Source organism: Aspergillus fumigatus, chromosome 5 (assembly GCF_000002655.1).
Source record: "Aspergillus fumigatus Af293 chromosome 5, whole genome shotgun sequence".
NCBI lineage: Eukaryota > Fungi > Ascomycota > Eurotiomycetes > Eurotiales > Aspergillaceae > Aspergillus > Aspergillus fumigatus.
In genome coordinates, this window is record NC_007198.1 from 17,495 (window position 1) to 37,360 (window position 19,866).

General features: G+C 47.3%; 5 protein-coding genes across 5 annotated transcripts; 3 read left to right on the plus strand and 2 right to left on the minus strand.

Annotated features, from left to right (window-relative positions):
• Window positions 1-264: 264 nt before the first annotated feature.
• Window positions 265-1,118, plus strand: AFUA_5G00150 (thioesterase domain-containing protein; the record flags this gene model as incomplete). The annotated part of the gene is given in 2 exon segments (XM_743232.1): window positions 265-629; window positions 647-1,118. 2 exon segments carry the CDS (start codon window positions 265-267, stop codon window positions 1,116-1,118), a joined length of 837 nt encoding a protein of 278 aa, XP_748325.1.
• A 471-nt stretch (window positions 1,119-1,589) lies between these two features.
• AFUA_5G00155 (uncharacterized protein) lies at window positions 1,590-4,003 on the minus strand (the record flags this gene model as incomplete). Its single annotated transcript, XM_001481430.1, has 5 exons — window positions 1,590-1,898; window positions 2,213-2,704; window positions 2,760-3,064; window positions 3,110-3,738; window positions 3,786-4,003. 5 exons carry the CDS (start codon window positions 4,001-4,003, stop codon window positions 1,590-1,592), a joined length of 1,953 nt encoding a protein of 650 aa, XP_001481480.1.
• Window positions 4,004-6,994: 2,991 nt separating this feature from the next.
• Window positions 6,995-8,453, plus strand: AFUA_5G00160 (putative MFS polyamine transporter; the record flags this gene model as incomplete). The annotated part of the gene is made up of 3 exons (XM_743231.2): window positions 6,995-7,848; window positions 7,918-8,028; window positions 8,120-8,453. 3 exons carry the CDS (start codon window positions 6,995-6,997, stop codon window positions 8,451-8,453), a joined length of 1,299 nt encoding a protein of 432 aa, XP_748324.2.
• A 6,921-nt stretch (window positions 8,454-15,374) lies between these two features.
• Window positions 15,375-15,977, minus strand: AFUA_5G00170 (putative extracellular serine threonine rich protein; the record flags this gene model as incomplete). Its single annotated transcript, XM_743230.2, has 1 exon — window positions 15,375-15,977. One exon carries the CDS (start codon window positions 15,975-15,977, stop codon window positions 15,375-15,377), a length of 603 nt encoding a protein of 200 aa, XP_748323.2.
• Window positions 15,978-17,128: 1,151 nt separating this feature from the next.
• AFUA_5G00180 (putative DUF221 membrane protein) lies at window positions 17,129-18,458 on the plus strand (the record flags this gene model as incomplete). Its single annotated transcript, XM_743229.1, has 3 exons — window positions 17,129-17,788; window positions 17,846-18,059; window positions 18,130-18,458. The coding sequence occupies 3 exons, from the start codon at window positions 17,129-17,131 to the stop codon at window positions 18,456-18,458; spliced, it is 1,203 nt and encodes a 400-aa protein (XP_748322.1).
• Window positions 18,459-19,866: the final 1,408 nt, after the last annotated feature.

Genomic DNA, 19,866 nt, shown 5'->3' on the forward strand with positions numbered 1-19,866 from the left:
AAGTGGCCAATTATATGGAGGAGACTGAAAGTGACAACCTGATCTGAACGTACTCGCAACAAACTATATTCAAACCGCCTCAGTCACCAATTGAGCAAGCTATTTGTAGAGGAGCTGGCGGAACTCCTCTGCCTATCTCGAGATGATATTGAGATAGATACCGACCTTCTCGAATTGGGCCTGACGTCAGTGAACCTCATTCAACTTCACTATCGATTGCAGAGGAGACTGTTGCCTGATGAGATTATTCCTCTTCCTACTATCATGGCGTACCACACCATACGAGGTTTAGCTGAGGCATGCCAGCAGCGTCACCAGTATATCCCGGCAGTGGCCCTCCAGCCCAAGGGTGGAAAGTCTCCTCTATGGCTTGTGCATGCCGCGGCGGGCGAAGCACTTATATTTATCAACCTTGCCAGGCTTATTAATGATCAACCCGTCTATGCTTTCAAGGCTCGCGGATTCGTATGTGGCGAGATATACTTCACAAGTATTGATGAATGCGTCCGCACTTATTATGAGGCAATAAAGGAGCTTCAACCGCACGGCCCACACGCTATACTTGAATACTCCTATGGTGGGATGCTGGCGTTTGAGCTTGCCAAGATTTGGAGAAGGAAGAAGATCAGGTTCAATCCTTGGCTAGCCTGAACCGTCCTCCATATGTAAGCGCACGTCTGCAGGAGGTCAAGTGGACCGATTGTCTGGTGAACATTTCTTACTTCTTGGGCCTTCTGTCTCGAGCCTCATTCCGCGACCTCCTTCAGCAGCTATACCACCTACCTAAGAAAGAGGCAACCGCCTGCTTGATCAAGGTAGCTGACCCAGCTCGCCTCGTAGCTTTAGCGCTCGATAATGACAAGCCAGAGCAATGGATCGACGTCGCCCCTAGTCCGCAAGAGGTAGGCAGGAACTACACGCCACAAGGATCAGTGGCACATATGGACGTTTTCCACTGCGACCCTCTCGAGTTCCTCAATGTTACACCTCAAGAGTGGCAACAACGTCTGTCTTCTTGGAGAGATTCTCAAGGCAGAGGATCAACTTCTTTCACGTGCCAGGCGAGCACTTCACTGTTCTGGGACCGGCAAACGTCTAAACATTCCTCAACCGATTGAATGAAGCCTTAGCCTTGGGGGTGCTGTAGCCGAAAAGCGGTTGACGGTGGCTTATGCACCTTAAGAAAGGACTGGCTGGGAGGATGACGGGACTGTAGTACTCGCGTGTCAATATGTGCCAAATCATGTGCATTATTGGGCCTAAATTAAGGAAATGCTTACATGCGGGGAGGCTTGAGGATCTTACTAGTTGTTAGGAATGCTACAAGTTTATTTCTGGATTTAGAGAAGAGCTATCGGAACCTTGCCCAGGCTGAGGATACTACTGGACGACATGCTTGACAGTCTAGGCCATATCCACAGACAGTGGTATCCTAATCCAATATATACTAACATAGTATCAGTTCTTTGACCGGATGGGGCTTGGGTCGGATACCTCATATATCCTTACTTGACCAGAAGGACAGATTTATCCGGCGTATTTGCCTAGGGCAACCCCATTTTAGACTGTTCCCTTCGTGCTTTAAAATTCTATGCTATCCGACGGTCGTTGGGATACAAAGGTGGCAAAGCCCTCTTTGGTGATCTGGCGTCATAATAAGTAGCTTGACCGAGCGATGTAGCGACTATTCCTCCCAAATTCGGGTTCATCGTATTTTGCACCTGCTGAAGTGAATCGTTGCGCGTCGTACCATCCCAACGCGTATAGAACGGCGGCTGTGGCAGGCGGGCTGGATGAATAGGTGAGGTAGGCTGGCCGAAGAAAGCTGCTCGCTCGTTCGCGGCTATCATGGGGAAATACTTCTTATGGATGTCAAGCCGGTCGAATTCCACACTTTTCTGATTTTGTGGCGTAAATCTTTGCATACAGCCACAGGGGGCATGCGTGATTCGGATGTCGACTGAATATCGATTTCAGCGCTTCAATCTCGTAACATATGTCAGGCAGACCTACCTTTATCACCATGAAGATGATAGGCCATCACGCCTGCGCATTTTTCCTCGTGAAGAATGACATGATACGCTGCGTGTGAGCCATGTGATTCCAGGAAAGATGCTGTTTCCCCGTCTTGCCATGATACTCGCAAAGTACCTGGCATAGAGCCTACTCGAACAAACACATCACGTGGCATCATGCGAAGCTTGCTTCTTACAAGTCGAATTTCTCTGTGGCGACGACTATGATTCATGACGGATGGTGAAATTCTGGACATTTCGCCCTGCACCATTGCGAAGAGCTCCTCGACGACATGGTCGCAGAAGAACGGCCCACATGCCGTCAACGCGTATTCCATTCCAGGTCGGCAAGGCGATTGATAATGCACTGCACCAGGATCCAGCCATCGATCGTGAATTTTCAAAGTCCGACAGCCCATGTCGAAGACCATGTCAATCTGGCTGTTGTCACTGTGAACAAATTGAATGTTTGTAGGATAGCCGCAGAGAGCCATTGATGCCCATAGAGCCCTTCTGATCGTTACGGCGAACAGCGTTCTGTGGCATTCGCAAACGTTGGCATTCTGGAACATATCGATCTGCTCTTCGTAAGCGGTTCTGATTGGCGTAACGCCTCTTAGTAGATTCCACAGAGTGTCCGGTAACGCCGCCGGCTCTTTTCTCAGGCTCTTGGTTATGGATCCAACACTCTAGATGCGATCAGCGCCTTTCGAACTAAGAACGTATTACTTCAGCTTCACTTACCTGACTACCAGTCTTTTGACAGAAGTAGAATTTTTCATCGCCTGCCTCCTTCATGAGATATTTCCAGATACGAAATCGCGTGGGATGGTCCAGAAGCTGATCAGCGAGCTCAACGTCTGGCGCGCGGGGGAAGTTCCGCAGTAGATTAACATAAATTGGAAGCGTCAAGGCCTCGTTTTCGCGGATAGCAGATTCCCAGATTCGTCGCACCATATCGGCCTGTTCATACCGACTAACTAATCGCTGCCTGTCACGGTTGACTCCGCCTTGGACGAAGTTGTAACTAAGCTCGAATGGCCGTGCCTCTAGAACAGAAGCTGGGAGTAGAAGCCCTTTCAGAAAGGTCTTACCGCGAAATCTCGGGTCAATAATCAGGTCACCTTGGTCAGTTTCGATGATAGACTCAGGGTACGAGTGGCCATGGATATCGAGGGATACTGTCAGCCATTGTCTGAACTCCTCGATGGATACACCCCCTCCCGTCCCTTCACTGTCCGGTCCGACCTCCACGCACACATCTCTCCAAGTACGGTACGTAAAGCAAGCCATGTCTTGAGCAGGATTGAGTTTGACCTCGGGTGTAGCCACACAAAGCGGACCTATATTGCAGTAAAATCGAGTTTTTGAAGGCCCTCCGTAAACAAAGCTCCAATGAGAATTGCCAGTTTCAATGCTGACGCTATAGCCTTCTCGGCACATCACCATGGCGGCAAGTTTGAGTCCCTCTCCGTGGCACCCTGCAAACTGGAGTTGGCCTTTTTTTGATGTGTGTCCTAGCTGTAGCGATTCGGTCCGAAGCTGAGCGCAGGCGTTCACGAGGACGACGCGCCCATATTTCTTCTCGTACCGTATGAATCCCAATGCATTTGTATTGGAGCCCATTTCCGGCACAGTAATTGATATGAAGTCCCCGTTTTCCTGGTACAACGGCCTAAAATCTCTGAGATGCAGGTTGAATGAGTGGATGATTGCGTCCTTCCTATGCTGCGGTCAGTAGTCTACACAAAGACAGAACAGTTGACTGACCAATTCTGATATAGCTCTCTGAACGCTGTTGTTGCATCCCAGTCTCCGACATAACTTGGTGAAACGTTGAGGTAAATCCGTGACTGTTCCCCCGGGCCCGAATTATCCTCGCCTTCTTTATCGCTAGGACGATCACGATCCTCTATGGGACCACCTAGGCACCCTTGGGCACTTGGAGAGTCGTCACATTCCACCTTGATATCAAATTCTTGATCCATACCTGATCCACACAAGTAAAAAGGAGAGAAGACGGCCTTAGTTGCTGTCGAGGACTTTGTAGCGCAGCACAGGGATAACAGGTAATGGCACCCGCCGGGGGATACTCTAAGTTATTTATCCTCTGTGTATCGATTTTCCGGGAAAGGGCCTTCGGCCATGCTATTTCTGGGCATGGCCGAGTGCATTAGACTCAATTGCCGTCTGCATCGGTCAACACGCTTTTCAACTGCACTGTTGCACTATTTTGAGTGGATCATACGGCGGGGCAAGCAGCAGGTTGCGAACTCCCGCGGGCCCACTCTTAGTGCTCAACAGTTATCACCATGATGGCCGGTTGCAGTAGCAATGTAGGACCCAGAATTTCCCAGTTGTGGTCCTCTTACCAAGTCAAAACATTGGAGGGAACAGTACCGACTCTGGTGGAGTCTAGTGAACCTGAAGAAAATGTTGATCTAACTGGACGGCCATCCCACTGTTCTGTTACAGTACTCCGCGCCTAAGTTCCTAGTGTCTTCTCATGATTACTACGTACTTTACAAGGAGCACCAGGGGATGGAAAGAAAGGGTCATACCAGACTAGTGAACTCATTCATCCGCCGGGTCGTCCGAAGGGCGTCCACGCGTCGGTCATGTCCTAGTATAACCCCACAGAAAATGAGAGGTCAAAGACGGGAAATGTTAAGCTAAGGCTTAGCTTCTCCGTTATCCAGAGATTGTTGTGCGGTGTAAAATTTCCGATGACTAACTAACCCAGTGCAAGATCTCTTATGAGGACGGGTCCGTAGCCAAAGATGATGGCATTAACTACGTATACATCTTGACAGAGTAAAAGATGTCAGATACTTCGGAAGTATTCTACGGTACCAGATTTGGACGGAAACTTGTTGATGACAAGCTACGTTAGATCGAAGGAGTATTAGCCAGCGGGTAAACGTGGTATGTCCGACAAGGTGATGAAGTGTGAGTACGTTCGACAGGCGTAGATATACATAGAGTATCGTACCCGTTCTTAGGAGGAACGAGCGTACTATAGGACTGCATATTGGGGATCCATATTGCACCGTAAATTGTACAGGGCTAAACATGGTCATCCGGACACCCCATTGATTGAATGATCTAATAGTTGTGGGCTCATCGCCTTGATCTGATGCGCCCAGGAACACAGTAAACACTATGCGCTACTTGACAATTGTGGATTTCTTTCTGCTACGTAGGGTCCACCCTAACAGAAACATATCAAAGAAGATAGATAAGGATTGCACATCTGGCATCATCAAGAAATGCCGTGAGTCACTGCAACTTGAACATCGTCAGCATGCGATGTCATCCATGTACTTTTCCCCCGCCATTCCGATACAGAGAGTACTTTTCTCGGCCAGCAGTGAATATAGCGTCAATGGTCGACTTGAACTCCTTGCGTATCAGCTTATTCAGTTGATCAGACATGCCCATTTGTGTAAGAGGTCAAAATGTTGTCTGTCAGCACCATTACCGAATAGACAACCATGCAGTGCAGCAAAAGTTTGCTGGAGACTAGTTCCCCCAGCCTTTCCGGCACTTGAAAGACGTAAATCAGGGCCCCACAAGTATTCATAGCCACCAATTTGATAAAGGTAGACGCTAGCGCTGTATGATTAGCCAGTGGCGATAACTTCGCGTGAGCCACCGGGAGCATGGTGATCGTTCCGTATCCCACGCAAGCAGCAGCAAAATTGAAAAAAATCTCTGTTCTGCAGTCCAGGAATAAGGAAAGGATTTTTGTTGCAGAGGTGCCCAAAAGTGCGAAATAGCAAAGGCGCCACCACGTTCTATCGTGAAACTCCGAATGCACAAATAAGGCGGTCGAAACAGCCATTAGAATGATTACCGAGGCCTTTTCCAGAGCAGGCGATTTTCCCAGGATCCGACTTCGTAGGCAAAGTACAGAGAATAATATAGCCGCGAGAAGGAAAAAGAGCATAACGTTCATTTCTGACAGCTTCTTCTGCACTTCTGGTAGTGGAAGGGTCACGAAGTTGTATAAAGCGCTTCCTGACAAGAGGCTAGAACGCAAAAGTGCAATGAAATGAACAAGGATAGTTGTCAGGTCGCTACAGCGAGTCCCTAGAGTGTGGTGCGCCATCTCTGTAGTACGCGTTTGGGTTGAATATTGCCTGAATCTCGTTCGATCTCTTGATTTATCGGTTAGAATTGCAATAGAAGAATAGGCTGTTTAGAAGATGAACTTGGGCTGTCTTGACATCTGGGCGTTACCGTAATTTATAGTTATTCCAGCACAACATGTGCGTAATACTGCTTGGAGTCGTCAAGATGTAAATCTAGATCGTAGTAGAAAGCTTATGGGGCTCTCAATTGCGAGATTCAACGACGACCAGAGCTGACTCAATCAAGCTTGCATGAAGTAGAACGGTACAGCTCTACTGTACGGTAAACGTTAAACTAACTGTCATTTGGAAGTCAGATTGATGAACGATCCTTTACAAAGATCATTACTCAAGAGGAAAGGAGGCAAAGATAGACCAATCTGGATACACCAGGGATACTTTTCAAGTCACCATAAAAAGTATTAGGCCATTGGTGTAGAATAAATATTTTCCACTATATATAATGGAACTCCTAGTTACTCAGCGCTTCAGTTTGGTGCCTTTAATTTTAGACGCATTCACACACTACGGCCATCTACCCTCATCACAGAAGTGACCACAACCAGTTGTGAATAGGATGAAGTGTCCCACCAACAAACTCCAAGTGGAGAAGCTTTCTGAGGCAGATCATACAAATGATGAAAATGAGTTGAGGTGCAGCAAACAAATGAGAGGAGGCTCTCAAATTTGGTCTGTTAAGTCAAAATTGTTTCATACAGTAGTGCCGTGTCTTGCGGCGTTCCTTAGGTATGTGGTGCTTATGAATGACTTCTACAGTGGCTCGCTAGACTAAGCATCAATAGCACTTTTGGAGCATCGGTTCTGGAACCAGCAGTGACTGATGTGATGGCGGATTTTTGCGTCGGTCGAACTCAGGCTACTTTATGCATTACCCTCTACACGCTTGGGCTTGCCACTGGACCTCTTGTGCTGTCGCCAATTTCTGAAGCCTATGGCCGACGATGGGTTTACATACCGGCTATTTCTTTCGTGCTCGCGTTTTCCGCGGGGGCAGCAGCTGCTAAAGGTTTTGCAATACTTCTTACTTGTCGGTTCTTCAGTGGCTTTTTCTGCTCGGTGGGTATCGCTGTTGGAGGAGGAACAGTTGCCGACATCTGGCCCAGAGGGAAACAGCGAGCAACTGCATCCTTGCTTTTTGTTCTTGCTCCCTTCTTGGCTCTCACTTTGGGCCCGACCGCTGGAGCTTACGTGCTTCATATCCGACATGCCAATTGGAGATGGACACAGTGGATGGTGGTCTTCTTCTGCTTGCCCTTGTGGTTGATGTTCGTTGTGATGCGAGAAACATCAGGAGAACAGCCACTTCATGATGCTAACAATGGCTGGGAAGAAATCCGACTGTCGGCACGATCTTTTTATCTGCCTTTAAGATTACTTTTCACTGACTACATCATACTATCTTTAACTGTGTACACCTCCTTCAGCTACGCTACTGTTTTCAGCTACTTTTCAAGTCTTCAACACGTCTTAATGTTGGATTATGGATTTGATACGCGGCAGGCAAGTCTAGGCCTCCTTAGCCAAATCGTTGGCAACTTCTGTGCGATTATTTTGTGGGTGGTCCTGGAGAAAGCCGCGACCTCATCAGAAGAGAAATTACCAGGCAAGGTCTTCCAGCCTGAGAGACACCTCTATGCGGGCGTGATTGGTGGTCTGCTCATGTGTCTCGCGGAGATATGGTAAGATAGAAGCCCAAGATGAAGACGCCTTTGGACCAACCTAAGGGAGAGGTGTTGACTCTTTGAAAGGTTCGCCCTTGCAGGCCGACCAGGAGGCACCTGGGTAAATCTAGTTGCCACGGGCATTCCGCTGGGATGTGGCGCATTTGCCCTTTTTGTAAGTTCTTCTCTCTTCCACCTGTTCAAAGAATAAGACTAAAAAACATAGCTTTCCACGATCGCTTACATTATAGATATCTATCCAGCTGAAGTCGTTGCGTCAGGTAAGCAGTCTCTGCGTTCGTCCATACAAAAATTCTTACAAAAAATGTTTGTATCTAGCAATTGCCGCCAATGGGGTGTCAAGGTACACACTTGGAGCAGTCTTCCCCCTCTTCACTTTGCAGATGTATGAAAAACTGGGGACGACGTGGGCGAGCTGTCTCTTCGCAATAATTTCTTGCGTCTTGATTTTCATTCCCTTATTCGTCTGCAAGTACGGTGTCCGCCTTAGGACGACAATGACAGTGGGCGCGACGCATGGCGATTCGATTAATCGAGCCGCCAAGAACGTTGACACAAGGATAACAGAGGTCTGCTATACGGAACATAGTGTTGGTAGATGATTTCTGAGAGAGAAATGTAATTGTCAACATGCTCCGCTACGTAGTGACTCGCTCTTCAGGCTCTGCTCCTGCCCCCGGTCTCACCAACCAATAACATAAAGGAATAGCAGTCAACTTGAGCTGAACCGTTCTAGATTGACCATGACAGCTACCTCTTGGTGCATTGTCCTTCGAAAGTGCTAGCGGTAAGTTTAACTTAGACTCCCCCTGCTTAATGCGGGCTAGCCCTGGAGTAGTATTTCCATTGGCTTGGTGCTGGCCCGGGGTAAATACAGTTTCATTGTGCTAATAATATCAAGCTCGATTGGCTCTCGGGCTCCAAGTCTTTGGTTAGGCATGTGACAAATATAGCTTTGAGGGTCGATCAGGTTTGAGATGCTGTGGTACAGTCTTTACTCTGCCAGCGTGGGCATCAGTATCCCTTTCATTATGTATGACAGAAATACTTTGCTCCTCTAAGTCTCTCTACTGAGAACAGGGATTCTCATTAGGAACTATTATGCGAGCTTCGTCATGGACGTACTATCCTCCACAAGCATCTCTACTCCATCGACAGTTGAGGAACTCCTGGCGACATATGATAGCCAGGCCGCTGAATTTTTGAATGCTTACGAGGAAGAGGTGTATTTATCATGTCTTTCTGCTGAATCGGAAGGCAGCAACAGTGCTATTCCCGCGATGGATGCGAATAGTTGCCATGGTCTCGGACTCCACCGTCCTATCAAAAGCTCTGATGACACTCTTCAGAGAGATTCTCACCATTCAGTAGCGTTAATGCATGATCGTACAGGTGGTTGCAAAAACGGTGCCCGGTTTGCTATGCTCTTTGTTTCTTTCGAGGTGGGGACTTTAGACCATAAATAGTTAGGGTTGTAGCAATCAGCCAATAAACTTATCATTTACCGCCAAGCTTCGGCTATTTATGGTTAACCACCCCACTTAAAAACACTGGAAAGAGCATAGGACCCGGGCACCGTTTTTGCAATCACCTGTATTAATTGCAACGGCACGAACCACGATGATGAAGCTGGCTTTTGTGCCTTCGACACTTTTGTTGACTCCCCTGATGACAAATGTTTGCTGTAATAGATGCTGCCAGTCACAAGCTGGTGAAGCCTTATATTCTGTGAGGAACCCATATTATGTTTGCTTACAGGGGCTCTAATACCTCTCTGGCGGAACTCGAAGGTATCTCTATGGTCGTCCAACTGGGTTAATCACTTCTGAGGCATGACTTGGCAGAGTTCACCAAAAGCAGTCTCCATGCATGGCTTCAAGGCGGGCTCTGGCCACATGTCAACCGGCTGGAGACTTATGAGGAAGACATTGGTGAATAGTGCTCTATGGATATGATGTAAGCGGAGGTTGAGGAAGATGTCAAAGTAAAACTTATGCTGCGCTAAATAGCACGTGTACAGCTCCACTACTGGTACACGGAACAGGAAAAGAGAATCAAGGACTACAGAAGCCCGAAATTATGTGAGTTAAATTTGATGAGGGAGTTGAAACAATAGACCGCCTTCTTGAGCGGCCGATTGGACTAGACGAATGAAGAAAAGAAAATGTCCATTCATGGTTAATTCTACATCGAGAAAATCATTGGCAAGAGATGGTGTCCGCTAGCCAGATTTTTGAGTGAAGGGATCTTGGTAGTAGCTGGAAATGGTATGGATGTGCAAATGTTTGAATATGGTGCTTAACTACTATGAGGTATCTTGTGGTTATGAATCTGCCGTACATGTAGCATATCAGTGGGGGCTTTTATTGTTTGATCCTGGTAGACATAATGGTTTCTAGCCAGCGTTCACCTGTCTACCTGCTTACTTATTAAAGTGGCGCTGATTATATGGCATTTACTGTAGTGGCAGTAGTTGATACAGACTTACCTTCTGAATGTGGGCGTGCATACCCAGCCCTAAGCGGGAAAATCTTCCAGCGCGAATACGGAACCTGACGTAGCAATGAATGTCTTTGGGAATTGCGAGAGAAGAAGCAGTCATCAAGAGATTTAGAAATGGTGCTAGGAGTATGCCTGATCAATAGCTGGCAGGACTTGGATAGTTCTCAACCATCCTCGGTCTAAGTTACGTACGTATTCACGAGAGCTGTTGGTGAATAGTTGTCTTAATGATACGGCCGATCAACAACTTTTTCTCAACTATTAATATTGATACTCCGTTCAACAGCTGTAAACAGTCAACCAACCTAAAAGTGGTGGGGGTTGTAAAGTGATGTGCTGTCAATTTCAGAAGTGGAGCAATGCCCGTCACTTTCGACTCCCACCTTACACAGAGAGTATGTCAAGTGCACTCCTGTGAGTTGCAGAGCATATAGGTCTCAGGGAATGTCTCCTTACCTGCGACGTAAGAACATATAAATGAGACCTGGGCCTCTTGTAAATTGCTAGTTCTGCACTGAAGTTGGATTCCTGAAGATACCAGGCTGTCAATTACTGCGTCAAGATGTCGAAAACTATCGCCAATAATCCGTGGCTGGAATACATCAAGGCTGTTGCTTTCGACGAACCTCAAGATGGGAATGAAAGCCATTCTGAAGTGGACAACTGCTTCTGCGGCGATTCGTCTGAGAGGTAGGTGAAAAACCTATTTTACCTTTCTCTTCCTCGCGTCCGCTCGACATCTAGGAACTGACAGGTTCAAGCCCGTCTTCTGAAAAGAAGGCGATTGTGTGAGTATTCCGGATTTGATTTCTTCAATGATCATGGACTGAGGATATGCTTGGAGGACTGCGGAGGATATCCGGTAAGGAAATGAGGTCATTCTTTGAACGAAGCAATGGGTTAATGGTTTTAATATAGTCAAATCAGACACGATATTGTTAGGTAAGACCATACTGATGGTGGTGGAAACGACATGCTAAAAGTGTACCAAGAGTCAAGGCAGAGATAAGGCATTATTACCCTCTTCGGGATTCCGTATCTGTCTAATACTTTTACAGCGCCCTGTTCCTAGAAGTTGAGCGGTAAGCTATGTCCTCGCAAGGTCTACCTTAACTGGTGAGTAACTTACCCACATGAAGGGAGAAAGAGACAACCAGGTAAAGCTGCAGGTTTCATTTACAGCATGTGACGAACCTGTATACTGATTCTGGGTCAAGCGAGACGCGTGACATTACATCAGCGGTGTGGAATCACGTAAAAGAATTAACGAAGTGGGCAGCAGAAGCACAAGCCGCTATAAATAAGCAAGCTCATGACCAAGCTAGCTAGTGCCCTGTGCTAGCCGCTTCTGTGCTGTGGTATTCACCTTGGCGTACTGAATGACCATAGTGAGTTGAGCCTGCAAGCCGGAAAGTTTTCGAAGGACATTCGCGAATCAAAAGAAAGAAGAGGGCTGAAATAGGTCAAATTGTGTTTTGGATTGTATGGTGACATTATTTGGACATAGAAAAAATGTATCCGCAAGGAGCTCAATCACGCTTCTCCTCCTTAGCAGCCCAATATCAGTAATCGCCTATTGGCTAGGCCAGTGGATGTATGTATGCTCTTGTTGACTGCAATCGCAGAGATCATCAGAGCGTCTACTTGCCGGGGTTCCCGCTGCCAGTTGAGCGCCTATCCCAGTAAATCCCAACTCATAAGGCCTTCCATGGGCACCAAGCGCTAAAGCTTTAGTTCTAAGTAGTTCAAGTTCGAGGACTTCGAGCAGATATACAAGCTATGTTATGGCGCACGCAGTATTCCTAGTTTTAACAGACATGGTGTCTTGATCTCCACCCTTCCTAGGCTATCTTTTCGGGCCTGTACTAACGCCAGCAGCGAGTTTCAATTTACCTGACATTTCAGAGGTGTGACTACATACTCATCAAAACTCTATAGAACTCCGGTGAGGTTGGCTATTTGTTCAGGTTTCCATGAGTCCAAACCATAGCATTAGGATAAGGCGTGAACAAGCTATAAGGATGAACAACGGAAAACAGGACGCACCAGCATGGGTTCATCTTTCTAACACTACTCAGCGAAAAATAGCGGATCTCCCAGAACACGAGTCTCCTCACGGTTACTATCATCGTAAATCCCTGCTGCAAGAGCAGTCCATAATGATGCGACTCCCCCTGTCGCACTTGACGCAACAATGGGTCCTATAGCAGGAATGCACGGAGGGAACACTATACCCGCAACGCCACATGCCATACCGATGGTCCAGCAGGCTGCAAAGCCCAACGTGCCAGCTCGTTCGACAGGATTTTCTTCCGATCTCAAAAGCCCAACAAACTTAAGGTCCAGCCCTTGTGGCCTATGACAAAGCTTGAGCCAAACAAAATCAGCTTGTCGATGTCTTTGCCCGATGAATGTGAGTGGGAGGAGACTGTCATGGAAGACAATAGGATGGTCTATGACGAGCGGGCTGTAGGCTGGGATGAGAAGGTGAAATTTCGCGGTGCGCCCATATGAGGTTCGCTGATTGAGCGTCTCTCTATCGGTTCTCATCCTCAAGCAGATTGCGTCGAGAGAATGGTGGTAGCCGCTGAACTCAGGACTTGAACGTGAGCGCCCATGGATATTGCTTATTGAGAGTACACTACAAAATCTGGGCCGCAAAGTGAACAAACTCAACATCTCCATTTCTGATGAAGCAAAATCGTTGGAGGAACGGCACCGCAACTTTTGGAACACTATTGATAAGTGCATGCGTAATAATGTGACGCCCAGTCACCTCGTTGCTATTATCCAGCGTGAGGCTCCGATTCCAGCAGCGCCTACCTTTGGATCCGATGCTTCTTCTATCGCATGGAGCACACAACGGACTGACTTAGAAGTGCCTGAAACCCAGAAGAAAAGGGCAAGAGGACGTAAAGTTGAATCTCATACATCAAGATCCCTGCGCAGGGCCGTCACGGCATCAACCGTAGTTGAGCCGCCCAGCTTACCCCTGGTTCGTATCCAAAAAGAAGAGGATAAAGATTTCTGGAACCGTCTTTTAGATGATAAAGGGCAGACAACATTCTGCAGCTGGAAATCCTTTCTACTGAGTATAGGATTCTCTTTGACGCCTCAACTGGGGTCTGGCCGTCGCTTCGAATGGAAGACCCATGAGGGAAGATGTCATGCAATTGTCTTTCACGAGCCGCACGGGCATAACGGAGTCGATCTCCCCCTTTATCGGGGGCGCGAATTGTGGGCTCGGCGGCTTGAGGATCACTTTCAGGTAATTGTGGTACAATAAAAGCATGGATCGAAAAGAAAAGTTATCAAAACTGCTAGAGGGAAATGGATTGCCACCATGCAAAAAATGACTCTTTAAGTGGGAGAAGCTGCTAGATATGGCTGGCAGCTAGGGAAATGACGGCGCAATCTGTGGCATAAAAGGTCAGCTGAAAGCGCTGGGGTCTAATTGGATTGGTCACATTTAGATTCGCAGTTTGGAACTTGTTTGCGCAAATCCATATGCGCCCGCGGAGTGCAGGAACTGGTTTCAATGCGAGGAAGTAAATAATACCAAAAACGGTTTGGGGATCTGCGAAACGTTCGATAAGGGGGAACTGCTGGAAGTCTCAGGGTATACGGGGAGGCCATGGGTTGGAATGAATTCCAATAAGGCTGAGCCAGTATCGACGTCACAGATTTAAACCAGAATTGACACTATATGGGGTAGATTTTGGATCTGAAATGGGCTCTGCTCAGGAGGCACCAAATGATAATGACGTCACTGCGTTGGGTCACTCCGTTTTCATAGTTAGGGTCTGTTAGCAATTGATAGAACCAGGTCTGCTCCGCAGCAAGACGGCTCCTGAACTTCCACGTGGGTTGCCTAGGTGGGTATATCCTGGGGCTTAAGCAGACGCTCGCAAGTTCCCTCTGCTAAGCCGGTCCTGTTCGGTTGTGGGTTGTACGGTGGAAATAGCCACTGTTGGGAGGGTAAAACTATGATACTAGAGCGCTGTGGGAGAATGCCATCCATTGGCAGCCTATGACTGGAACTGGCTGGGGAGCACATAGTTATTGGATGATGCGACTCAGGCGGTCGTTTTGCCGTGCAGGACATCTCTCATGTGATAACGACCCTCTCGTCACCCGCATGAGCAACCACTCGGCTGATAAAGCAAAAACCGACCCACAATCGCACCCAACGAGCGGAAGTGACGTTGTACTCAGTTTCACCTAGAACAAGTTGCCCTGACCAAAAGGCAAGGGATTTTTCCTTCCTGTCCACACTCTGTGGTTCTACAGAATCATCACTTCAATTGCGATCCCAAGTTTTTGCGCATATTTATGCCTCACACTACGTGACGTACACTCCCATTCGAGAGTTCTCGATGATGCCGGCTAGTGTGGTCATTGGATAAAAGTTAGCAATGGGGACAAATCGATTTAGGGAAATATATCAAGGGGGCGATTCCTTACAGCTTATTCTGTCCTCGAAAGATGTGATAGAACTATAGTCCGCTATGGAAGTGGATGTGTGCAGAAAATGGGGACTGTTTCGGATGACCAGATACAGAGAATTATCCTGGAGAATAGGGGTCGCTTCAGACCAATTATCGAACCGGGTCTCACGAGCTTCGTCCCCATCCATCAAGCTCATTTTCCAACATCAGCATACAAAGTAACACCACAATGATCATCGTCTCAGCTGGTGATACAAATACGGTCACGGGGTCTCTGCCGGCAACAATACCATTCTCATTTTCAGACAAAAGTCGATCGCAACTGTCAGAGTACTAGCGGATACTAGAATCCTATTCGATCCAATGGAAGACAAAAACGAGATCTACAAGTTAGTGCGAAGGGATTGGCCCCCATACGGGTGGCTTCGAGTCAACTTGAATGGAAGGAGACTTTGGTATTTTATGACATGGGACGCAGAAGCAAAAACAGCTTATATGGAAACTCCCAGTGATGGATTCTCAACAAAGTCACAGTGCTGAGCTCTGATAAGCACAAGTTACTTAACTACCCAGTCACAAAAGAACTCCAGTCAAAAGATTGACACCGAATAGCATGACCGCCGAAAAAATAAGCGGAGACCTGGAACCATCAGCGCTAGATGATATCATGGTGTTGTTAGAAAGGGCTGTTATTGTTGTTGGTGTGCTCTGTTCTTGCCAGAAGCCGCTCGTCTCCATGTCGGAGGCTTCACGTGTACTGGATTCCGCCGTGCTCACGGTCAAAGTCGGAGTAGTAGAGCTGGAATACTTGGCAGAACTCTTCGCCACAGTTATGTTATAATTCCAGTGGGGAGTCGGTTTTTTTGTGAGTGTGATAGCCACGGGATGCCATCCCAGACTCGACGCTCCGCTAATGCTTGAAGAGGGAGCTGTCGAGGATATTGAATCGGCTACAGACATAGTTCTGGAAGGTACTGCTGACGTATGCGTAAACGTGCTAGCTGTAGCATGGACCAGCCCGTGAACACTGACAGTCAGTGTGTTAGTTTCTGTAGTCCGATCGCCAGGATACGGAGAGAATCCATATAGATTGAGTTCGCCGTCAATAAAGAAACAGGAACCAAACTTCAAAAAGGAAAACACAAGCCAGGTTAACAAGGCGAGATTGCCTATCATCTTTTATGACTATTGGAAGAAGACACAATAAACCCTCCCGCAATGCGACCTATATCTGAGAAGACTAGTGGCGGCCAGCTCTCTGGTTTTATACTAAGATGAGGCAGTAATCAACGATAGTCGCCCATGCAAGGTTCACACTTTTCTGAGGACATTTCTTTTTCCTCCCGCGTCATTTTACCGGCTCGTCGCCTACCTTCATGAGGTCGTTTTACTCTAGCGTAGAGAAATTGGCAGCATAAAAAGTCGCCCACATCTTTGATGGTTTCGCGATGTGAAATCAGCATTTATAGAGGCCGTGGGCAACGATTCTTGCCAGTTCTCTGATACGAACTCAGTTCCAACACCCCTTTTTCACTACCTATCCAGTGGTCGTCTTGGCTATTGCAATGAATCTTTCTGCTATCAATGAGACCGTCACACATGCCGCAGGGAAGGCGCAAAGGGAGAGGGGACTCTCGTCTCAGTCATTTCTCCTAACTCTCCTTGTCTATGGCAGTGTCTCCATACTATCGGTATGCTTGTTTAGTTACCTAAAGGATAAGAATCTCAATCTCTTGTGGGTCATGTAACCATCTCGTCTGAAAAGCATGTTTTATTGACAATTTGGAGCGGTTAGTCAGCCGCGATGCTTGGTGGACGATGAGGTAGCCCCAATGCGGAGACATGTACTATGGATTGGACAGTTCAGACGCTTTCTCGATGAAGACGAAATATTCATCTGCAAATACGGACTGGATTGCTATTTGTTTCTGCGACTGCTACACACAGCCCTGAAGCTTCTCTTCCCGATGGCTCTTTTGGCTCTACCAGTACTATTGCCTGTGAATTACACCTCTAGAAGTCAGAGCACTTCTGGGCTGGATAGGTTTAGTATCGCAAACGTCACGAACGGAGAGAACTGCAGGTATTGGATCACAGCCTTGGTTGCAACTCTAGCGAACGTGCACCTATGCTACGTCCTTTTTCGTGAATTCAAGGTCATCGTGCGAATCCGACAGGCTCACCTTCATCGTTCTTCCCGACTGCAGGCAGTCACGAGCGTGCTTGTCACTGAACTTCCTCCAGACCTGTGGAACGGAGAGCTGTTGGCTCATCTCTATTCACGGTTCAACGAGGGTCCGACTGAGGTTATCCTCCCCGGGGAAGACATGCATGCAGCCAGAAAAACTGAGCTGGAATTACTCTTGAAGAAGCGCGATGACTTAGCCAGAAATACCGCAATTCAACGACGGCGATTGCCAATCTCCCACCTGAAGAGTTGGATACAAGTAATAGTATCAAGCGCTCATTTACGATGGCAAGTTATCAGGGTGCGGGCAGAAGCTAGAAAACTGCGAAGCGTTGCTATAATTCGATTCTCCAGCCTTTTCACTGCACACCTCGTACTACAGGCGACTACCTCTTCCGAGCCATTCAAGATGAAGGCACATATCCTTAGTGATAAAGCATATGATGGCAGGCGACATATCTTTAAAAGCAGACTGGAAAGGTCTATACACAGCATAAGCATCACTGTGATTTTGAACGTCCTGGAAATAGTGTGGGCAGTTCCAATAGCAATGACTGGCCTGCTGTCACAGCTCTCCTATCTGGACACTATAAGCATCGATCTAGCAGATCTCTCCGAATGGCAAGTGAGCGCCATACAAGGCTTAGCTCCTCAAGCAGCGCTCTCATTGCTGATGTACTGCTTCCCTTATATCATCTGCGCTCTATCGAATTTCTTCGTCCATTTCGAAGGCTCCTCGGTCGAAACATTGATCCAAAGACATTATTTCACGTTTCTTTACGTACAATTGTTTTTGGTCGTTTCTATCTCTTAAGGCATTACGACCATGATCCCCGACCTGGTCAGTGGATTCCAGTCTATTCCCTTAATCCTTGCTCGAAACCTGCCAAAGTCTTGCAACTACTTTTTTTCCTACCTGATTCTGCAGGCTGTCGTACAGACTAGCACTATACTCTTCCAGCTGCCGGACGGCCTTTGGAGGGGCCTGCGACGTGGCCAAGCGGAACACTCCATGAAGCGTGTCCGTTGGAGCTTAGTCTATCCGGTCTTTGCCAATTTGATCTGCATATGTGCGTATATCATGAAGGACTTCAACTGAACACTGGAAATTATGCGGATTGAGAGCTAAATGCGATGCAGGCATTATATTTTCCCTTTTGTCGCCTCTCATCTTGCCAATCGGGCTGCTGACGTTCAAGGTGTTCCTAATCCTCTATTCCTATCAAGCAACATACGTGCTCGAAAGCGATAAGGAAACTTCTGGTTTGCTCTACTGGGAAGCTGTCAACTATCTTTTTGTAGGTATATATACTATGGATCTTTGCCTTATCGGGCTTTTTGCGTTACAGAATGCAGTCGGACCCACCATAATGGCTGCTACCTTTCTGCTTGGTGTTGCGATGGTGCATAAGCATCTAAGGAGCAATTTTTCCCCTCTCATCCACTACATATCCTGCAAGTCTCCATAACAGTCTGCAGTGCGCAGCGCCGTCAAGCCACCTGCTGATAGGGGCTAAGATACCCCTTACTAGGTTACGAGATCTGATCCTGCCACGGTTCCTGAGGACGGACATGAATTCCTATATGCTATCCGTATCATATCATGGGTAATATTTCCTGTCGTGAATATTGGTTCAAGGTTGGGATTAAGAATAGTCCGATTCATCTTCGGGGACGGAGAATATCAAGGGATTATTGTAACAAGTGGAAGCCAAAGTAACGGATAATAACGGATAGCCGCTCCCTTCCAGAGCGACCAGCACCCCACCCTGAGCGGCTGTCGACTATGCCATTCCCGCGCGACCCAGTCCTTGCCAGTCACAATGCTCTCCATGTTCAAATTAAGGTAAACCTTTGAAACCGGTCAATAGTTCTCTGGGCCTCGGCGGCGAGAGGTCAGGAGTAGATAGGTTCAGAAGGATATGGTCGATTGTCACATGTTGACAGCTGTCGCCCTAGTTCAATGCAGACTGCGGCAGGGTCTGCTAGGTAGTTGAATCAGATCCTTATATGCAGATTTTCGGCGGGCAGCGAGTTGCCCGGCTATAGTCCGTAGGGCATCCAATGTTCGACGGGTAGGGGTGAAATTTTTGGAAGTCACACACAGGCATGAGCTGAAAAATGACGATGCGCTGGGCGGTTTTTCCCTTGAATGTCAAACTCCAAGCGTGAGATTTTACAGTCTCTGTGTGTGAGAGAGAGAGAGATAAATCATACGGTGACCCCCTCGCCTTCGTTGAATTTATCGCTACACCAGATTGTACTGTAAGCCAACTATGGCGTTCCAACCTTCCTGAGCAAACTTTGAGCCTCGCGATAGGCCTGTGATCGTTTCCACTTCCTAACCAGCTTACAGTAAGGGGAAGTTTGATACCATGACCAAAGCACTCCAAATATACAACCATGAGAAGAAAGAGGATAGAAAGTATATGTCCATCCACTACGTGTCAGACCACCTCGCGGTACGACTGGATACCTGAATCCCATGCCGACCTAAAACCCATTAAAACCCGTATACAAATACGATGGAAAATAGATATTGAGTGGCATTATTTCAGTATGTATGAGGGTGGATAGATAAACAAGGCCATCAGTGCATCTTAGGTTCCTTCACTCGCGGTCATCGTTGGAAGATGGTGAGTATATCAAGCACAGGGGGGACTATGGACCACAAATATACCTCCGCACTACTTTTTATCACAGCGCTGGAAAGGCTTCATATGCCTATAATGAACCTTATTTTGCAATAAAGATAGATATAAAAAGCGAAAGAGGATAGAGATCCCCTAGATGGATACTGAAATACAGTGTCTAGAGTGACGCCTTTGGTTAACAACCAGTGTGCTGGGAAAATGAGTTAACTGTAGCTGCGTCCCT